The 20,709-nt window shown below is 34.7% G+C and overlaps 1 protein-coding gene across 1 annotated transcript; it reads right to left on the reverse strand.

Annotated features, from left to right (window-relative positions):
• Positions 1-8,103: 8,103 nt before the first annotated feature.
• Positions 8,104-18,397, reverse strand: rtv (QVR superfamily protein rtv). Its single transcript, XM_090393682.1, has 3 exons — positions 17,959-18,397; positions 17,155-17,316; positions 8,104-8,838 (listed from the first exon to the last, which is right to left on the reverse strand). The coding sequence occupies exons 1-3, from the start codon at positions 18,020-18,022 to the stop codon at positions 8,636-8,638; spliced, it is 429 nt and encodes a 142-aa protein (XP_090249808.1). The 5' UTR covers positions 18,023-18,397; the 3' UTR covers positions 8,104-8,635.
• Between the last annotated feature and the right edge of the window lie 2,312 nt (positions 18,398-20,709).

Genomic DNA, 20,709 nt, shown 5'->3' on the forward strand with positions numbered 1-20,709 from the left:
ACATTTCCAATGCATTAATTCTTTTCATATTTCTCTTTTGTGGATTTTGTGGATGAACAAGATAAAATTGCTGTCTTTATCCACATGTAGTGTGAAAGTCTATCTAGAAAAATATACTTGCATCATGCTTGGTCGCGTAGATTGTGTGTCTTTTGATGAAGGATGAATTTCATTTCCTGGTGCGAAACCGTCAAGCCACTCACTAGATTCCTGAACTAACTTAAAAAAATAAATAAACATGTCGGTTTCTAGAGGAGATTTTCCTGGTTATCTAAATCCTAATCCCATCCTAGATATCTATGCGATATAGGTATACAACCCTTCTTTGCCAGGATTCACATATTTTTTTTAAAAAAAATGAAAAAAGTGGCATCTGTAATCTTGGCTGAGTAGGTCAACGTGAAATGGGTTTGTTAAGATATTGTGTCGTTGTTTAAACATAATATTGTAAAACGTGAACCAATTCATTTATATTTTCATTTATGGAAATAAGGTAGACATAACTTAGAAACTTCAGTAATTGGAACATGGTAAACGTGTAACAAAATTAATTTGAATAGTAAAAAAAGATGAATAAGTCAAATTTTCTTGCATAATATTTATCGTTCATAATTTTCTGTTTCTATATGATTTTCAGAATTCTTTATGATGATTTATCATAAGAATTTATTCGAGTTCTTTATACTACATATTTTTACGGTCATAAATTTCCAGAGAAATATTAGCATTTAACACCTGCATCCATCGAACAATATTTCTTCCATTTAAATAAGGCTTCCTGCAGTTTTGGAATCTAGAGTATTAACCCTAATAATGCAGGGAACCAAGGAGTCTAAAACATGGCAGCAACACTGCAATTTGACACTCAGACTATCCATTTTCACACACTGACGAGCATCTGGAAACTTTTCTGTTTGGCACGGAATACTATAAAAGATAAAAAAAAAAAAAGGCTTGAATTAGTCTGGGATGTGAGAAGCCAAGTTCTGCCACCCACGTTAGATCAAATCATTATGAAATACGCTGAAAACAAACAAAAAAAGCTACTTAATTCACTACTAAGAAATCCTTTTTATAGAGTGATTAAGATGAAATGTCGACACCTGGCATTAAAGGGGCAATGAACGCACGGAGGAAAAGGAATGAAATATTTAAGGATGCACTCAAACCGTTGAAGAAAAATGAAAGACGGCTTCTGTGAAAAAAATAGTTTTTTTTATCATAAAGTGTAACTCAATATTCAATAATACTCTGGGTAGTTTCATAAATTAGTTTTCGTTAAAAATTCCATCAGAATACAATGCTTAGTCATATCAAGTTTACTCCCCCCCCCCAACCCTCAGAAACGTCATAAACCCAATATATAAAATTTCAAACGAGTATTCTGAATGAATTTCGTTCCATTATATATCTTGGTCCCTTTCTAGTAGAGTTAGTATAACACATGTCCTTGGGTTGGGAAGACGGATTAACATCCGTGTACAATGCGAGGAATACCTGCATAAGGGCTGTTCAGCTGAAAGTGAGTTAGTCGGTGTCAAACGGAAGCCAACTTACTGTTTGAACTGGCCAATTCATCTAATATTTTAATAGGAGATAAGACTACATGAGAAAGCGATACTATAGCTTAAGACTTAATTACTATTTTTCCAAAATTTTACATCTTGGAAGAGTACTCTTAAATATATCAAATACTGTTTTCCAAACAAAAAGTACCTTTACATATATTGCTTTCGATATTTTAAGCTCTGATCATTACACAGAAATGAACTTCAAGGACAAGGTGTAATAATCCGTTTTAAAAAAGCACTTCAAGTACGTTTTGGTCCAGCTCTTACAAAAGGTATTAGCTGGAACATTAGAATAAGATATGGTGATATAGTGATGATCCGGTAATGGTGTAGAACAGGGATATGAAACTGAAGATCTTCCCATTTTTCAGTGTACTAAAAAGTGTACTTCAATGTACTAAATGCAGGCATTCCGTGGGCAATGAATCCCTGCTCGCTACAGAAGTGTCTTGAGTTGATATATTCAATAATCTAAATATTATATTTACAACATTCTCTATGATCAGTTTGAGTTTCAATCCCTCTGATGCACAAGGAATAACGGTAGCATAGCTATCAATAGTATATGATATGCGCCTCGTTCGTTCGCAATTCCACATCACGGGGCCGATGGATATTGCTTCCAATTTTGCAGGCATTGATCTTTGGAAAGATCAACCGGCATAATTTCTTCTTTCCTTCACTTGGAAGTGAAAGACTATACCCAAAACCTTCGATCAATCAAGTAATTTTTACAGAAGGATGTCGCTTTACAGTGTCCTGTAAAAAATCTGTTGCTAACTTTTGTTGAATAACTGCAGCTCACAAACCCGATACGTTAATGTAGAAGCTGGATTGTAAGGGAGCGCAGGCATTCCATGGGCAATCAATTCCTGCTCGCTACAGAAGTGTCCTGAGTTGACAAGCTGGGAATATTTCACAGACCCGCATTGTCTCAAGTGTGAAGATGGTATCGATGTGTGTTGTTAATGTTGGGATTCTTTTCATGGTCTGATATTTGGACTGTTGATTTTTGTTCACGTTGCAATGATCGGAGTGTCATACACTATGACAATGTAAGATCCTAGATAATGCAAAACACTTTAATGCTGCAGTTCTCTGGAAAGGCTTTACTTTTCAGATCTATCAACTGATTAGTCTGGGAAGAGTACTCTATATGAAGATTTCGATTGATAGTATATTGTCATACTGTTCAGAGACCTGATCATAAACCACCAAATATTAGTTGGTTGTGTTAGAAAAGAATGTGAGAAAGTTATGTCCCTCATGCAGAACATTTAAAGATGCTCTACTTGAGGAATGGCTGGGTGATTTGGTGAAAATATATCAACACATGGAGAATTATGCCGTTTAAGTTGGTGCTGTAATGGAAGCCAAAGTTGAAACGGACATCATGTTAAAATATCTATGACGTAATATGTTTGAATGTCTCTCTTTATTTTCTAACTACTCATGAAAACGTGTGTGTATTATGCACACGCAAACCACATGTATTCCTGCGACTTGCATTGTGAGCTTCGATTACTGCAGGGCAGAGCAAAGCAGGCAAATCCAATGATCATATGGCGTATATTTTTATTGCCCACAGACGAAAGATTGGTGATATCTATATCCATTCACATTAATGCTGTGAATGGATATAGATATTACCATAAGATCTAGGGTTATATTGAATTATGGCCGAAACAATTTAGGGTATGAGAGACCAATGTATTATATCAATTAATTGTGTATATTCTTCTGTCGTGTGCAGTTAAAATTTACGAAATATTTTCAGGGTATAGTATTTCCTAGAGGAAGACATCAGTCCGCCTCTACCAAACAGTCTAAGCAGATCCATCTTTCTCTTTCTGTACAGTCTAAACAGATCCTCGTTCTTTCATGCTATTTGGTTCATAACAGAATAGTTAGTTTAAAAACTACAGATTACCAAATGTCTTATAAATAGATTTACCATTTTTATGTATATAGAAGTACCATAAAATATATACACAACTCTACCCCCCCCACCCGAGAAACTGGAGTTATCACACAGATTCCTATTTCACATACCTTATAAAAATGAAAATTCTTTTTATATAGAAAATCATTTAAAACATTGCAGTTATTCAAACAAAAAGTTATCTTCAGTAAGTAAAATATTTATTAATTTATTTATATTTACTTGTAATATTTAATTTTATCATCAACAATCCCTATACAATTCTCGTATTTTGTATAAAAAATAATAAAAATCCATCTTGTAGCACTTAGGAGAGCGTAGGACGCTAGCAGCACTATGTTTACCACAGTGTCATATTGTTACTAGCGGAAGCATATGCACGTCATAGTGAGATGCGATCTATTAGTGTAATGCGGCACTGTCTGTCGCGCAGTTCCATTGTTGTTTATATGCAGTTTGCGCCAGTAGTAGAGTGTTCGTAGTGCTTATCGTGTTTACTCCGTCTCTTTAAATATTTGGACATTACAATTAAAGGATTTAATTGTAATGTTCGAAAATTGTAAATTCATTCCTTTAATTACAAAAGGAATGGATTTTATTTGTAAGTAATTTTGAATTATATTAAACTGTATAATTTTATCGGTCAGCTAAAAAAAAATTATCGATAATAAACAATATTTTTTCATGTTTAATTTTTTTTTAAAATTTTACCATAATTTTGTTATTTTATCCAAACACGTATACACTGTACTTACAGTGTGTATGTATATTTCGAAAGTTGCAGGACCCCCCCCCCCCCCCCCACGATTTCAAACCACGAGCTGCCACAGTATCTAGTAGTTTTAAATTCAGGAATTTTGCCTGATATGGCTATTTTATGTTTCGGTATGATTACCTTCACTCTGGATCTCGCATTCCATACTTATTTCTATACACTCTGAAAAACTATGGTATATTATTTTTGATGACTGCAGACAGTGATAATACCTGTGGCAATCGAAACGATCTATTTTGAGAAATCTTTACGTATGCGAAGAAAATGTTCTTCGCAACTTCAGTGAAGAAACAAAAAACGCTAGAGCGGGGGAGGCCCTCTCAGTGCAAAATGAGTGCTTGTCTGCCACCTAAGTAGTGTTGGCACAATTCCAAGAGCGCTCTTTCACTTCCATCGAGATTATTACCGGCATAGAACACTTGTCGCTGTGTGGTCGTTCCAACTTTACGTCCTTCAGAAAAACTTTTTTTTTTTGTGAATGTGCTTTAGTTAAAAGCTCCTGTAGCTATTATAACAGCTCGTGAGCCAGATAAAAATTAAATATATACTTTATTATATATAGTACATGGTCAATTTATTAAGAGATTATTTAAACGGCTTCTGTAATGATATAGGACAGGTCAGGCAGAGGGCGCTGTTTTGGATTACAATACGATAACAGGATTTCTATGGTGACATGAAGGTTTATTAGCAGATGTGTGCCAAGGTTGAAGGGTTTACAAACAATAATATCGTTCGGTGACAACAAACATTCTTTTCTGCTATCATTCACAGCAGTCAAAACTAAAAATAATATTATTTCGAATGTAACTAAAATGTAACTAATAACGTTAAGTTTTCATTCATGCATTTAGTCAAGTACGTTATGACTCCTTATATACATATTAATAAATAATTATTTAATGCTTAATGCAATATTAAAATGGAACCTCATTGATCTGCAGAGAAAACAGATGATAATGGAACTACTGTATATTATTGTAATTAAATTTTACTTAACTTATGATATATAAAAATATTTTAGCTAAATAAGCATGCCTTAATTTATTATTATTATTTTTTTAAAAAAAACTTTATTATCTTTATAAGAATATCTACCCGCAGGAGTCAGAGATTTCGGGATGTTAATTAAACTGTGCTTAGTGGGATATGTCTTTGTAACATAGGCGCTCTTGGTGTGTATGTGTGTGGGTGGGTGGGGGAAAACAGTTGCACCATTTATGCAACTGTCTTATGTTTCTAAATTTCCGCCCCTTCATGAAAATCCCCACATAACCACTCATGGTGTGCCTCCTTCCACTAAGTTGCTGTTATAAACTGTGCAATATGTCTAGAAAAACGAAGGTTATTACCATTTGTAAATCCCCAATGCAAACAACCCGCATATGTCAAAGGTATACCAGATAGTGAACCAGAAGTCGCTCTTCATCGCTTCCTACTAACTAACTCTATTTTTTATATGAACTCTTTTTCAGGACCATTTAGTCATCCACAAACTGCTATTATCCTATAGTACATTTCGGATTGGACAGTTGGGCAGTTGTGTATAAGTAAATACAGTGCCCTCTTTACTGTTGCATTTTACTAAACATTGAATTAGTTAATTTAATGGGTGACTGTATGACTCCTATGGAAATGCGTTGTATCCTTAGCACTAAGTAGCATGAAGACAGACAGACAGACCGTTATAGATTCGATTCTAGTCGACAACTATAGGAACTTTTTCGAAACCATGTTTCGGTCTGTTTCCAAATTAGTTGATGACTTGTAAGTAGGCGTTTTTTTTTTTTTTTTTTTTTTTATAAATCCAGAAACTAATTTTTAACCACGTATCTCACAAAATCGACTATAGAACACCCTATTAAAGAATAATACATGTTACGGTTTAGGGCTACGAGATGGCGACATCTATTTGCTGGGCTCTCTCTCTCTCTCTCTCTCTCTCTCTCTCTCTCTCTCTCTCTCTCTCTCTCTCTCTCTCTCTTTCTCTCTCCTGTCTCTTCATCCCCCTCCCGAAAATTTTCGATTCATTGATAGCTTCAGTTCACTATCAGAAAAGGCTTGAAGGATCGAGACCGCTGCCATCTGTCTTCAGAAAGTTATTTAGGAAGATAAAGGAACTCCACGTAATCTCCGTGGGAAATAAAATGCGTCCGAGGATATATTTATTTATTTTAACTTTTAAGAACTGTGTGTATCATTGCAGTAATTAAATTTTTATTGTGTATTTGTATGTTATTTTTTAACAGGCTGCTTTGCAACCCAGGCTGTACGAATCTTACTGAGATATGAAAGTTTGTAAATATGTATGTTAAATGATACTCATCGTCTGGTCTGATAAATCATCCTCCTACCTTATTGAAGAAACCACTCGTTTCTGGAGTAGTTTGAAAACGTATCATGTTCTTCGCAGCACCGACCTTAAATAAAATTTTAGAAGATTTTGCTAAACAAAAAAAAAATAATAATAAAAAATAAAAATTTCTGTATAATTAGTTTATTTTTCTCTTCTATTCATTTCTTTCTTTCTTTTTTTTTGTAAAAGTATAATTAGCACATATATTATTTAATTTTTAGTATACTTTAATTCGCATACCTCGTTATCTTACATTAGCGGCCTCATGAAAATGATCCCAAGAACCGTATGTTTGTATTCATCAAAGGAGGATTCTCGTATTATCCACCCATTCAGCCTAACCCACTGTACTAAAAGTTATAGGTTTATATGGAGGATTGCCATAATTTATTTTATTTTATTTTTTATTTTTTAAAGAGAATTAGATTTCAATGGACGTAAGTTATGATACACATTTTGTCTATCGCGAAATGAATTTTTATTTTATTTATTTTATATGTAGACTTATTACGACATCAAATAGTAAACGTGAACATTTTCTAGGCAGGATTAGTATAATTAAGTATTAGAATAAGTGTTAATTTGAAAATATATCGTTTTGGTATAAATATATTGAAATTAAAACAGACATGTTTCGTTTAGAGTAATTTTGCTTAGCTGAATGGTTTATGAGAATGCAGGGTGTGCGTGAATAAATATTCGCTACACACTTAAGTAGTGTGTAGTGAATTTCATATAAAACAGTAATTACGCTATCATTTCTTCGGGAAACTGATTACGATGGGTGAGTTATGCGTTTATTTTTTGATAGAAATTACATTTAGCTAGGTTCGATTTTTTTGGTAAGAAGTCAGCAAGTCAGTAATAAAAAATGTAGAAATAGCTGTTTTGTAGATAGATTAACAGTATAAAAATACCTTTTTAAAAAATCAAATTAGATTTCAGAAACTTTATGAAGGGAATCTATTCCCGAATAGATTTTTTGTAGATCCGCTCCTGCTTATAACCTTTCGCTAGTTGGTGCTGCCATCTGCCGATATATTATTATAATACATTTTAGTATTTAACGGCCTGGATATCACACATAAGATGAAATCCTTCTTGGGAATCTTATTTTGCTTTTTGTATCAAGAGATTTCACTGATCTGATATGCAGAAGCCATATTGAGTTTTATTGACCTTATGCGAATTGAGGTCGCTTCTATTCCCTCTCCCCCTCCCCTCTCCACAATGTCCATTTGTAAGATCTGAAGATACTGTGTGATAAAAAAAAAATATTTTTTTGCTACTGAAATGATTATTACAGTACTGACATCTGACAGAGCTAACGTAGTACTTAATCGTAGTACTGAATTCTCCTTGGCAAAATACTTGCTTTGCACACCTGTAAAATATAGCTAAGCATAATAAAGTCTCATGAAACATTCAAGTTTATTTATTTATTTCATGTAGCCTAGAAACTTAAGAAAAATCATAAACGTCGCAATTTATTACCAAAAAATAAAATTTAATAAAATATACAGCTACACCAAAAATCAAAACGCAGGTAATTCATTAAAATAACTATTTTTGCTCACAATTAAAACATTATCTTCTATTCTTTGGGTTAGAGTATAAAAAATCAATTATTGCACAGTTGAGAACTTGAACATGTTTTGAATTAGCCACACATTACATGCCCACTGAGTAATTGCACAAAAATTAATTACTAAAATAAATGAAGGAATAAACCCGTTGAAGAATTAATTACGCTGATGTTCACCATTTGAGCTGTTCGAACTTATTCTTAACATGATCTAAATGAATGGATGTATCAGTGTTCATAAGAATGTTAAGAAAAATATGATTCACACTCACGCAAGAAAATGGCTATCACAGATTAACAACAAGGCACTGCTTATTGGAATGTATTTTTGTCTGATAATAATCTCAGAATCTTTGCTTGATTTTCGCGTTATGATTGGGAGTCACTTGTGAAGTTTACGATATTTTCAAGTCCAAAGGAGGACCGACATTGTAAACAATATTATCCCAACGGCTGTGTGCCAGTTACATCTTGAGGCAGCATTGCACAAATCACCCATACAGAAACACATATACACTCGATGACGATCCAGGAAGGTTTCAGCACAGCGCTCTTCTCCATCTATTGGAGGACGTTGAACACACATTCTCTCAGTAGCAGTGTCGAAGTCTGCAATAGAACACAATAAGAGTTAATTTGAGAAATGATTACAGTTAGATGAGAATCTTATTTAACAGTCACTGGCGAAATATTTCCCAATTTGCCTCATTCCCCCATTTCATTTTCCTTATAAATACTTAAAAAAAACACCAAAATTCCAAGTAAATTATCAAATTATTAAAGTTCGTGAACATTTTCATAAAGGGTCGAAATTTAATTGTAGGGATTTTAGATTTTCTCCTTATCCTTTGTCTCAATGCAACTTAACATAATCGCAAGAACGATGCACATTTGCACCTGTTGGAAAGAACTCGGTTCAAATACCGTCTAGTACACAAAACCCTCTTATAAGGACTTTTCATCTCAAGATGAGTGAGTTTGTCCAGTCGTATATGGTGGAGGAGAGATTTTTCCTCCTGGAAACGTCAGGAGCCATTTCATTTACAGTACTACTTGCAATCCACTGCTCGTATATTTCCTTTTGGAAATATACGAGCAGTGGACATAAATCAGCGATTTCTTATTTAATGACATTTTCTACTAAAAGAAATCAGTTTTTTTTAATCATCCCATCAAATGAAACTGCGCTGAATTTCATATTTGAAGAGTTTTTTTTTTTAAATTGTATTTTTAATTTGTAATAATGTACTGCAATTGTTTCTTCTATTTCTTATGTCAATATATGTGAACAAATAAACTATCCATATTAGAAATATTTTAAACAGTAGTTTCTTTTATTCATTGGCACATTCATACATTCATGAATTCATGTTCACAAAATCATTCTTGATAAAATGCGATAACCTTTATCGCATTTTATTCATAGTACATAATATTAGATCCTTGAACAGTAATCAAGCATTTGAAAACAGTTGATATACTGTATATACATTCATAGACAAAACCAGAGGATGCGTAAGCGATATTGATGAATTCTAGAGGCATCTGTGAGTCGCACATCTTGAGAGAGAGAGAGAGAGAGAGGTGGGGGGGGGTATTCTAGCAGGAAAGACTAACTTCTGAAAACAAAAGGCAAAACTTGCATCGTCGTGAATCTTTTTGGTTGTTGAGCGAAAATTGAATGATAATAATAATCGTTAGCAATTCAAAAGATATCACCAAAAAATTTTTTTTAAACTTGTTAAAAAGATATCTTTTTAACAAGTTTAACCACTTGTTAAAAAGAGTGGTCCAATCGAATGGAACGTCTTGTGGTCCAGATTGGACCACTAGACGTTCCCACCATTCCTGGATTTTATCCACGTTACGAAATATAGAATAAGATTTAAAGGCAAGAGTCAGTCTCATTATTGATTATTATTTTTCTTTTTTTTTCTTTTTTTTTTGTTAGGCACGTCTTATAACAGGTTTGCAATGTCATCCAGTGATAATATTAATTTGTGAGAGAATTTGATTTTTATTTTCCAGGGGTCCATTTAATTGGAGAGCCAGAATTTGAAATCTCTTAGACAGGATGTGAGATAGAACTCTGAGTAGCGAGATTGTCACCCACACCATAAGCCATCATGGGTGAGTGATAATGATATTAACATTTAAAGAAATCCATCTTTATTTTATATAATATATTAAAGTGTCTATTTCTATTTATATTAGTATATAAATAATTAATATATTAGTATAAAATGGGGTTGGGTATAACGTAATGAGAAAAATAAGATACTTTTATCAATTCCCTCACTTTCGACGATAAAACTGAATGCAGTTATTCTTCCATGTTTAAATGCTTCACTTTCTTTTCTGTGTTCTTAAAGACAATATTTTTCTACTTTCAACGCTCCGTTTCAGTTTTAGAAAGAGAGCCAACATCATTCGGAGTTGACTTGTTACCTTGTTCTACCTTGAGTGAGTGATCATGGCGGGTGGTCTTTTGTCAAAAACTGTCTAACTGCGGTTTCTTTGATGAGTTGTCTTTCATTTTAATTTTTACAGTTTCTAATTTAAATATAACCCTTTTATCTTCCATCATTAATCGTATAATTAAAAGTCTATCCAAAAACAAAATAAAAATAAAAATTATGGGATGAAATAAAATAAAAAAAAAATTTCGTAATAGGCCGTCTGGTGGAAATTCTTATTCGTCAAGATTACTTTTGGTTTTTATTTATTTTATTTCGAATCCCTCCCCCCTCTGTGTTTCATATGCCTACCGTTCTATTTGTTTCTTTAAAACTAGATGTAAATTTTCTCATCACTGGTAGATGTTTCATATCTGCTAGTGTTGAAAATTACAATTTACTGCGACAAATAGTTTTCCAGAATGCTTGGCTTTGAAATGTAATGAATACTGGCAAGCTAATATATTGTACACATGTAATGAAGAAAAGTATAAATTTCAGTGTGATAAAAACTACTCCAGGCATGCAAATTATACTGTGAATTTAATAATCGGTAAACACTCGACGAATCCTTTGGTCGGAAAGACTTGGGTTCGATTCCCGTCCGTGACGTGAGGAACCTTTATCTGGTCTCTTTCGACTAAAGGTGAGTTAGCCGGTCTCATACGGTGGGGAAGGTTTTTTCACCCCCCCCCCAGAACAGGCAAACCGGCCCCGTTAACACACATGGATTACAGTCATGAATACTTCCCAGCCATATGCCGGTCCTGAGCCCGGAAAAAAAATTGGGGGATTGGGGAAAGCAATTGTGAACTGCCCTGTAAAAATCTCACCAGGAATACTTTGTGGCCAATGTCTACAAAGTCACCTACGGTCGGAAAACGACTGAAAGGGAAAATCAGAATTCAAACACTCGAAATTTTCGATATGGAAGAAATTTCATTCCTGCACTTTCAGAAACGCGTCATAGAAAGAAGAGCGAACACATTTTCAAATCTCTTTTGCAGTGATAGCTAGGCAGTGTTGGCCTAGATAACATGATGCTATCGTTTGTAGTATGTTTCTTTCTGAATGAAGCAGGGATTTATCTGAATGGCTATAGCGAACTTAATGCTACTTTTTGCCTTCCAAGGATACTTAAAAGTAATTAGAATAGGCTAAAATGTGAAGATTTTTAATGGAAGGACAGGACAGGACACTGCCACAAAGAAAAAGTTATGGCATTAGAACAACGGGCCATTATACATCAATTGTTAAAAGTGTAAAAACTGATTCGTAAAAATATGAAATTATATATATATATATACTTAAATCTTTGTTTTTAATATATATACTAGGGGAACTACGCCCCCTTGGCGCCTACGACGCCCAACCCCTCGATTTCCAGGCTGGTAGGTCATGAGTGATTATATGCGGTTGCCCTTGTGTTGCACTACCTTTAGGAGAGAGCTACTTACCCAATGGTAGTGCAACACAAGGGCGACTCTCAGCAAAGGCGGAGGAAGCATCACGCATTTCGTCGCCTTCCAAAAGTCATGACCTACCAAGCTGACGTCACATCCGTTTCGAATTTTATGTCACATCCGTGACATAAAATATATATATCAAATTTCGATATATATATACAGGGTGTTCGGGATAAATTTGACATATTTATAATTAATTATATTTTTCCGTAAGTTACATGTATTAACACACACTTCTCTTCATTTAAAAGTTTGGACCCTTCTTCATTCATATACAAGATGTCAGAAAGGATGGATAGCTGGAACCCACCTGAATCATGGAAGAGAATAACTTGTATCATGATGATTCGTGCCCGCCATCAAAATAAGGATATTACGACTGCTGCCCAATGCTCCCTGAATACAGTAAAAACAATCAGGCATGAACTAGAGACTTGCAATGGTGACTACGAGGATGTAGCAAGAAGAAAGATCCCTAGCAGACGATCTGATTGCGTTCGTACAGCAGAATTCCTCGCAAATCTGCAGGAACAGGTGTTGAAGAACCCTGGCATTGGAATTCGGGCTTTGTTCGTGGAGTTGCTAACTGTAGTCAAGCCCTGGATAACAAGGGTAGCCAATGGTAGGCCGTATGTATGGCAGCAGGATTCGGCCCCTTGCCACACCTCTGGGAAAAGTCAAAAATGGTTGTCTGAAAATTTCTACGACTTCACCAGTCCAAATGTTTGGCCTCCAAACTCCCCAGACCTTAACCCCATGGATTATTTTGTATGGGGCGCAGTTGAAAAAGACACCAATCGCACTTCCAGTAATACAAAAGCCCAGCTAATGGATAAAATTAAAACAGTTTTTGCGGCCCTTCCCAGGGAGACTGTAGCATCAGCTTGTTCGAGGTTCCGAAGCAGAATTGAAGCTGTGATCGATGCTAATGGTGGTTATTTTGAGTAAATCTTGTTGATAGTATTGTAATTAACTCTGCCTGTAATGTTTTTTTGTCAATTCATTAAATTTAATAGATACAAAGAAGATTTTCTTTTTCCTTACGAAACTGTCAAATTTATCCCGAACACCCTGTATATATACACTATATATATATATATATATATATATATATCGAAATTTGAAACGTTTTTATGTCACATCCATGACATAAAAACGTTTCAAATTTCGGCTTATCTTAAATTCCTGGAAACCTCTAATTAAAGGAATTTTAATGGAAGAAAGATAAATAAAGTAAGAAAAAATTAAGAAAGAAAAATTAATTTCATGAATATGTAGAATAGATATTTATAATCCTGCAAAATCATAAATAAACCTTCTAACACCTTTTTATTTTATATAGAGTAGATAACAAATAACGGAGAGGATGAATCAATCGACCGTGAAATGAAATGTGGTGATTGATTCATTCAATCCAATACCCTTGGAGGGTAATGGATGGTAATGCTGTAGCCAATGAAGTTCTAACTGAGGCTCGGCTATTGCTTTTACCCTCCTGTCATGATCAGAACTTTAATAGCTCATAAACACCTTATCCCTACACTGTCCTCTACTGATAACGGGGAAGATGAAAAGCATTCTTGCTTCGCCCCTTTAAGCAAGTCCTTATATAAGGACGCTTCAAATGATTTCGAGCTGAGAGCGATCGACCGTGAGATGCGGTGATTAATACCCTTGGAGGGTAATGAATGGCAATGCTGTACCAATGAAGTTTAACTGAGGCTCGGCTGTTGCTGTTACCCCTCTGGGACGCAGAGATTTGAAAGTTTGAGTTCGCTCTCATAGGGTTTTTGCCTTAAGGGAGCAATTTGAGTCTCCGGAGAAAGTGTTTTCCGGCACGGCCCGGTGAGGGGCTTTGTCGGTGAATGCTTTTCTTCGGAATATGAGCGGTTCTGCTCGGTGGTGGTGGTGGGTGGAAGGCCATCACTGAGATGGACGGTCTCTCGCCCAAAATTGAGTGGCCTAGGGATCGTCCGAATTTTTAGAGCCGGCTTTACTTATTCATAATGTGGTGATTAATACCCGTGGAGGGTAATGGATCGCAATGCTGTAGCCAATGAAGTTCAAACTGAGGCTCTAAAAACTGAGTTTCGCAGGATGTCGACCTAATTACATAGGAGATTCACTATCATTTGTCAGGAGGAGGGGAGAGTTAATTCAAGTTTTTTAATTAGTCCATGTCAAATATAATAATGATAACCAGTCCCTATTGAACTTAGCTGAAGCTGAACGTACTAAGAAGCATAATAAAAGATAGTGGAAATGAAAGCGATAATATAAGGAGCTTACTTTTTTACAGTTAGTGTAGAACATTTATGGAATGATGTCCCGCATAGTGTTGGGGGATGCAGACAAGGTGAATAGATTTAAGAACGAAACAGATAATAATGCGAGGAGAGGAGATAAAAAATTTTATAAAAAACATAAAAAATAATAATATATTAAAGTGTGAGTTTATCTTAGTCGATAGTGAACGACTAGCTCATATAATTAGAATTAATATTTTTAATCATATTGAGAATAAAAAGAATTAGTTTACTATAATTTTCTCCTAGTGTGGTGTGTTCCAAATCAAATGATGGATTGCTGTGAATTCCAGTTAATTTGATTAACTAATAAGGAACGTGTTATGGATACTCTCGATTGTTACAGATAAATTTGGAATAACAGCTATTATAATATAGCATAATATATTATAATAACTCACAACAGCTGGAAATTTAATTCGTTTTAAGTACATTTCACAAAATGCTCCAGCACTGTTAGATTCGTTTTTCTCTGCCCTATAAGCACGCTGTTTCTTAGGTCTGACTAAATGGATGTTGTTAGAAATTCGGCATTTGGAATCCTTACAAAAATGTGTCGAGTTCTCTCAATTTTGATTTCAGTCAGGATATTTGATGTGCGAAATTTGGCAAACTGTTTCGAAATTACCCGAAACGACTTGGCTCTGGATTGATGGAATTAAATAAAAATTCCACTTAGTTTCTCATCTCAATGGTTAGAATGAGGCCATTACAAGTGTAAAAACATTTCAAAATAAATCAAATGAAGCTGTGTTATAAAATTCTAATGAAAATTGGTATTTAAGGCGGCCACAAAATTTGTTTGTTCATTTTAATTTTTGAGTACAGTCACGTCCTTTTTATTAACAACGTGATTGAAATTATCATTTCCGACCAGATGGAATTCAGTGAAATTTGGTATTTAGGATCTCAACTAAATTTGTCACAGCTGAATTTTGGTCAGTGGAAAAATACGTCCCTCCATTCAATGATAGTGAATGATATTGTTGTGCAAAAATGCCATCAAAACGCACCTTTTTTTTTTTTTTAATCATTTCTGTACTTGTATGCTCAACTGTATAATATCATTCCACCACTGAAATGATCGAACGTAAATCAAATTTTTGATGACACGACAAATCTTATCAATTAAGCAAAACAACTTTATACAGATACATTTTGTTTAAATTTATCGCTAAAATGGTCCGGTTAACTAAAATTGAGATCACAAACTTCATCCCTGAATTTTGAGAAGCAAACACCTAAAAATAAGTTTAGAAAAAAAAAATCAAACTCTGATACAGTAAACTTCAAAAAGGGTAGAAGTAACCTCAACGCCAAGAACAAATAACAGAAAGCATTACCAAAATTTCGATGAAAGCAAAATTCTAACGGAGTTCCAGTATGACTCTAACACGTAGATCATTTTGGAACACTAAAAGTATCAACTATGACACAGATTAGAGATTTGTGAGCTTGCAATTATGATAATCATTCTTATCCTGTACAAGTTTGTGGTGTATTATGATGTACATGACTTGGATAGATTCAAGGAAACTACTGCGATAGAAAAGAGGAATAGGATTTTTTAAAGTGGAGGTACATTAATGTTATTTTCTATTTGAATAGATTTTAACATGACTTGAGACATCAATGGCTAGACATCTCCTAATGTCTAGCCATTCTTGCATGTTTTGTTTCTAACGGATACATAAGCACTATTTTGGTCACATTTTTACTGTTAGTGATGAAGATGTGGATCCAGACAAATCATCGTACTTTGGACATGTTTCTTTTTCTAAGATTTTATATATATTCCTGTGAAGTGTATGGCCTCATGAAACGCCTACCAACGTATAAAATCTAGAATTATGAGAAGGGCTTGAGAGATAGGGAGAAAACTTATTTCGTAGTTAGGTTTCCAGTTTACTGACTAATGTATCTATTAGATACATTAGTCAGTAAAATTTTGCTTATTGTGTTAGTAAATTTATACAAAAATACTGAAGGGTTTTTAAATATTTCAATTATTTTAAAATAATTGAAAACAATACTTAAGTTTTAAAACTTTGATTTAATATTAACATTTATTTCCATTTATTTTCTTTTTAAATTTCCATAATAATAAATTAAAGCTATATTGCCCACTTGACGAGTTCACCCGGTGGTCATGTTACTTTGATTCGGGAAACAACGTTCAGAGGGCCGTCTGGTGTTAAGATAGACAAATCCTAAAGTTATGAAAAAGAGGAGGGAGAGAAACGTGCACGAACAGCTGATTTAATGAGCTTTTTTGCTTGTACGCTAAAAATAAAAATCCTTGGGGAGGAAAAAAAGAAGTGTTGAGACTTGTATGTAATCATCGAATGAGATAGGACTGATAGTGGAGCCATTTTAAGAAGAAAAAAAAAAACGCAGCGAAATAGAAATCATAATTCGAAACAACCATACGCTTTTAAGGTAAAAAAAAAAAAAAATGAAATCGAATCCTTTAGTACTCTTTTGCAAAACTTCTTCAATGAGAACCAGAAAACTCAATCATTTTATTGAATTACATTATATCTGTAATATAATACGATTTCAGGTTTTGTCTTCGATATATTTGGATTATAATATGCTATAAATCGTGCATTGGTATTGCGTCATATAAAAATGGTTGCAAAAGACAGCAAAAAAAAAAAAAAAAAAAAATTCAGATTCGCAAAGTTGAAAACTTACCATCGTCTTGACCTTCGACAATTTTTGCGCACCATCCTGAAGCACAAGGAATTGGATCAATGCCTCGAAGACCATCCGTTGTAGACGCATTATGGAAAAAGGGATCTTTGCAATCCCCTAGTTCCCCACGTGATCTACATGAATAACACCGTTTCACAAATCCTGCAAATACAAGCAAATATATTGAGTTATGTCGTTTTGAGTTGATAGATAAAAAAAAAAAGAATTCGAGAGATATCATCTACAGTTTATAATTAATTAACAGCATAATAATCCACAAATTTTATGATTTAAAACTTTAAAACAGCCTGCTTATAATGAATCAGGTTTTCGTTATTTAATCCACTGCTACTGCCACCTGGTGAGATAACTGATTTTGAATATGCGTATATTTTGAGTTAAATAATGATTTGTTCACACTTACAAGGGCGGTCCATTTTAACATTTTACGTCGATTTTTTTTTTTTTTTTGCAGCATTTTGGTTTGAGGAAAATCCGAAACTGGTCTGCTTGAACTTATTTTTCATTTTATACTCGAGTCCAAGTAAATCCGTCATGGATTTTTTTTATTTTAAAGAAAATGAAACATAAGATCGCTGTTTTTTTTTTTAAAGAAAAATTCAGAAATTTGAAGTCATTCAATACTTTTTTTTCCCTTTTCGCTGTTTAAGAAAAAGATTTATATAGATTAAATTACAACGTTCGCTTAGTAAACAAGGCAACTATTTCTAGTACCGTTAACCCAATCAAACAGTCGAATACCTTACCTAATAAGAGAGAGTATTGGACCTGAAATGATCTTACCTTGTGACGACGCCAGCAGAGTCCACAACAACACACATATGCCCTTCAGAGCCAAGGTAGTCATGATCACGAGATCTAACCTTTCCAGTATCCTTTGGTTTCGCTCTTACACCCTACTCGAACAACTATTTCGTGATAGACTTTCTGGCCGTAGTATGTCCGCCATAATCCATAAAGTCGGTCGACAGAAGTGTTACGTAAGTGTTGCTCTAGAAATAAGTAGGCAATTAAGAAGATGACGTCATCGGTAAGATTGTACAAAACCGGTCTCAACCTACGGAATCGATGCTCCACGACGAAACTCTCGCCCAACGAACGGCTTCGGATGACCCACTTGCGTTTTGTTGTTTCGCCAGAGGCCAAAAGACCTTGACGAGCTGCAACCACTACCTGTTTGTGCTTCCGCCCTTTCCGACAGGATGCAATCCAATGTCATCTGCTGTCGACATTCTTTGTTCAGATTATTCTTCTTTAAGCTGCTCAATTACCATCGAGTCATTGTGTGTATACGAAGGAGTTGACCTCGTATTAACCCTACGAGATACAACAAAGTGCCATAAAGTTTGAGAAAAATGTAAGTTTTCAAGTTTTACCAAATCTATCGTTTAAGTTAATGGGCACTGCGCGTGCCGAGAACGGTTTGGATAAGTGGGTAACTGGTCTGTAACCAGTAGAGCGAAACCTACCCAGAATTCCATTTTTGTGTCACTGACACGTGACCTACCTATGGAAAGCTTGAGAAACCCAGATAATGAATTAATACAAACATCAACGAATTAGACAGAGGAATCCGTGTTCTTTAATGATTTCGATTGTAACTTGACATTGGGGGGAAGGAAGGGGGGGTGTGATTATGAGTACGTAATATCACCTGCCCCTGTGAACGTTGGCAAAATAAAATTATATTAGACCACTTTTCCCCACTTTCATATGATTTCATAATAAGCTACTTTATTTTGAAATTATGAAATTACTTTATTTCATAATAAGCTACTAGCAATAATATAGAATAGCAACAACAAAAAAAAACCCTTATTTTTATATGGTTTTAATTATACTCTATTATACAAGAATCTTGTCGGGTGTTACTCGCTAAAATATTATTTATTGATGCTACGTAAAGTAGGACCATTCATTTGCTATTTTGACAACTAATAGATGCAAGTAGAACCGCACGGTTAGCCTAGTGGCTTTGCGCTTCGCAACCATATGCCTGGGGAAGGAGTGTCCCAGGTTCGATTCCCGTTGTAGACGTGAGGAATTTGAGGATCTTCCTCAGGCATAGCCAAGTTAGTCGGTCTTGGGCGCGGTCAGTAGAGTTTTTTCCGCCAGTTTATCTGGCGGTTTTCATCCCGCAAACCAGCCCCGTGACCATACGCCTCTACAGTCAAAAATATATATATATCCCCAGCGGCAGACCCGGCGACGGGTCGGTTGAGGAGTAGTACTAACAAGAAGTCGCATCTAAGTAACACGCGAACCCTGCATAGGAAGCGGGAATAACGCGTAGAAGAAGAAGAATAGATGCAAGTAGAATACATCCCTCGTTACCATGGAAACGCGGAAGAATAGCATCATATCCGTTTCAGTCTTCTCTCAAAGAAGCGGATCAATTTCATTATATAGAGATTATACAGTAATCAAGGTATCTACGTATAGTTGCCCCTACCTTCCAAATGCTCTGAATCAGCCGATTTGACTGTTCGTACATCTCTTTTTTTTAATAACGAAACCTGTGGTGAGATCATAATTAAAAGAAACACACGTATTAACCACAGTGAAAATTATTTAATTGTAAATTCATTCTAAGTATCTTAGGACACCATCAGTATAGTAACAAATTTACAACTTATTACCTTCTCCTAAGGACAAACTCTCACCTTTGATGTTGCCTGGCGTTTATGAGATTCCATGCTCATGCAAATTGTCTTACTTTGGACAGACAGGTAGGTCTGTTCAGAAACGCATCTCGGAACATCAAGACCACATTCGTTTTTTTAAACCGCAGAAATCTGGCCTCTCTCAACACGGAATTGAAAAGCCAAGCCATAGGATCCATTGGGAAAAGCCTAAACTTTTACATAGATCTTTATATAAACGTTCATGTTTATATAAAGAAAGTTCTGAAGCCCTACTACACAGACCAAATTTAAACCATACTTTAGGAATAGTAAGAATGGGAAATTGTCATACAAAATTATGTAAAAAAATAATTATTATTAGTTACTTCTGTAACACGTTACGCACGTTTAATGAGATTCTATTGTAATCATGCGCCCTAACTGTATGTTATTCCTATTATTGTTTAAACTACTGTACTGATGATGTCCTAAGATACTTAGGGTGAAATATTTACAATTAAATAATTTTCACTGTGGTTTAATACGTGTGTTTCTTTTAATTAATTAATTTTTTTCTTTTCTATTTATTACATGAACAAAATCGCTGTAAGCTGTATTAGAGATTAGACATTATTGACTTTAGGGCGAGTTCGTTTCTAAATTTCACTGTTTTCAAAATCGTGACTCCAGCCAGACGAGTACTCACAATAAGCCCTTTATCCAACTCGAAAGATCCAGCCTTTGTTTTTTCCCAATTGTGATCAACACCATTGACGATCACTGAAACAAAAACAATCAAAGAGGATTGTTTTTGTTGTTGTGACAATGAAAAAAAAATTTTTTTTTTTTTTCTTAAAAATGGCTTTTTTTCAGATCTGTTTGTTTCAGACCCATGTCTAGCTGGCTGATC

This window comes from Typopeltis vanoorti, chromosome 6 (genome assembly GCF_054136105.1).
Source record: "Typopeltis vanoorti isolate ZY-2024b chromosome 6, IOZ_Tvanoo_1.0, whole genome shotgun sequence".
Taxonomy (NCBI): Eukaryota; Metazoa; Arthropoda; class Arachnida; order Uropygi; family Thelyphonidae; genus Typopeltis; species Typopeltis vanoorti.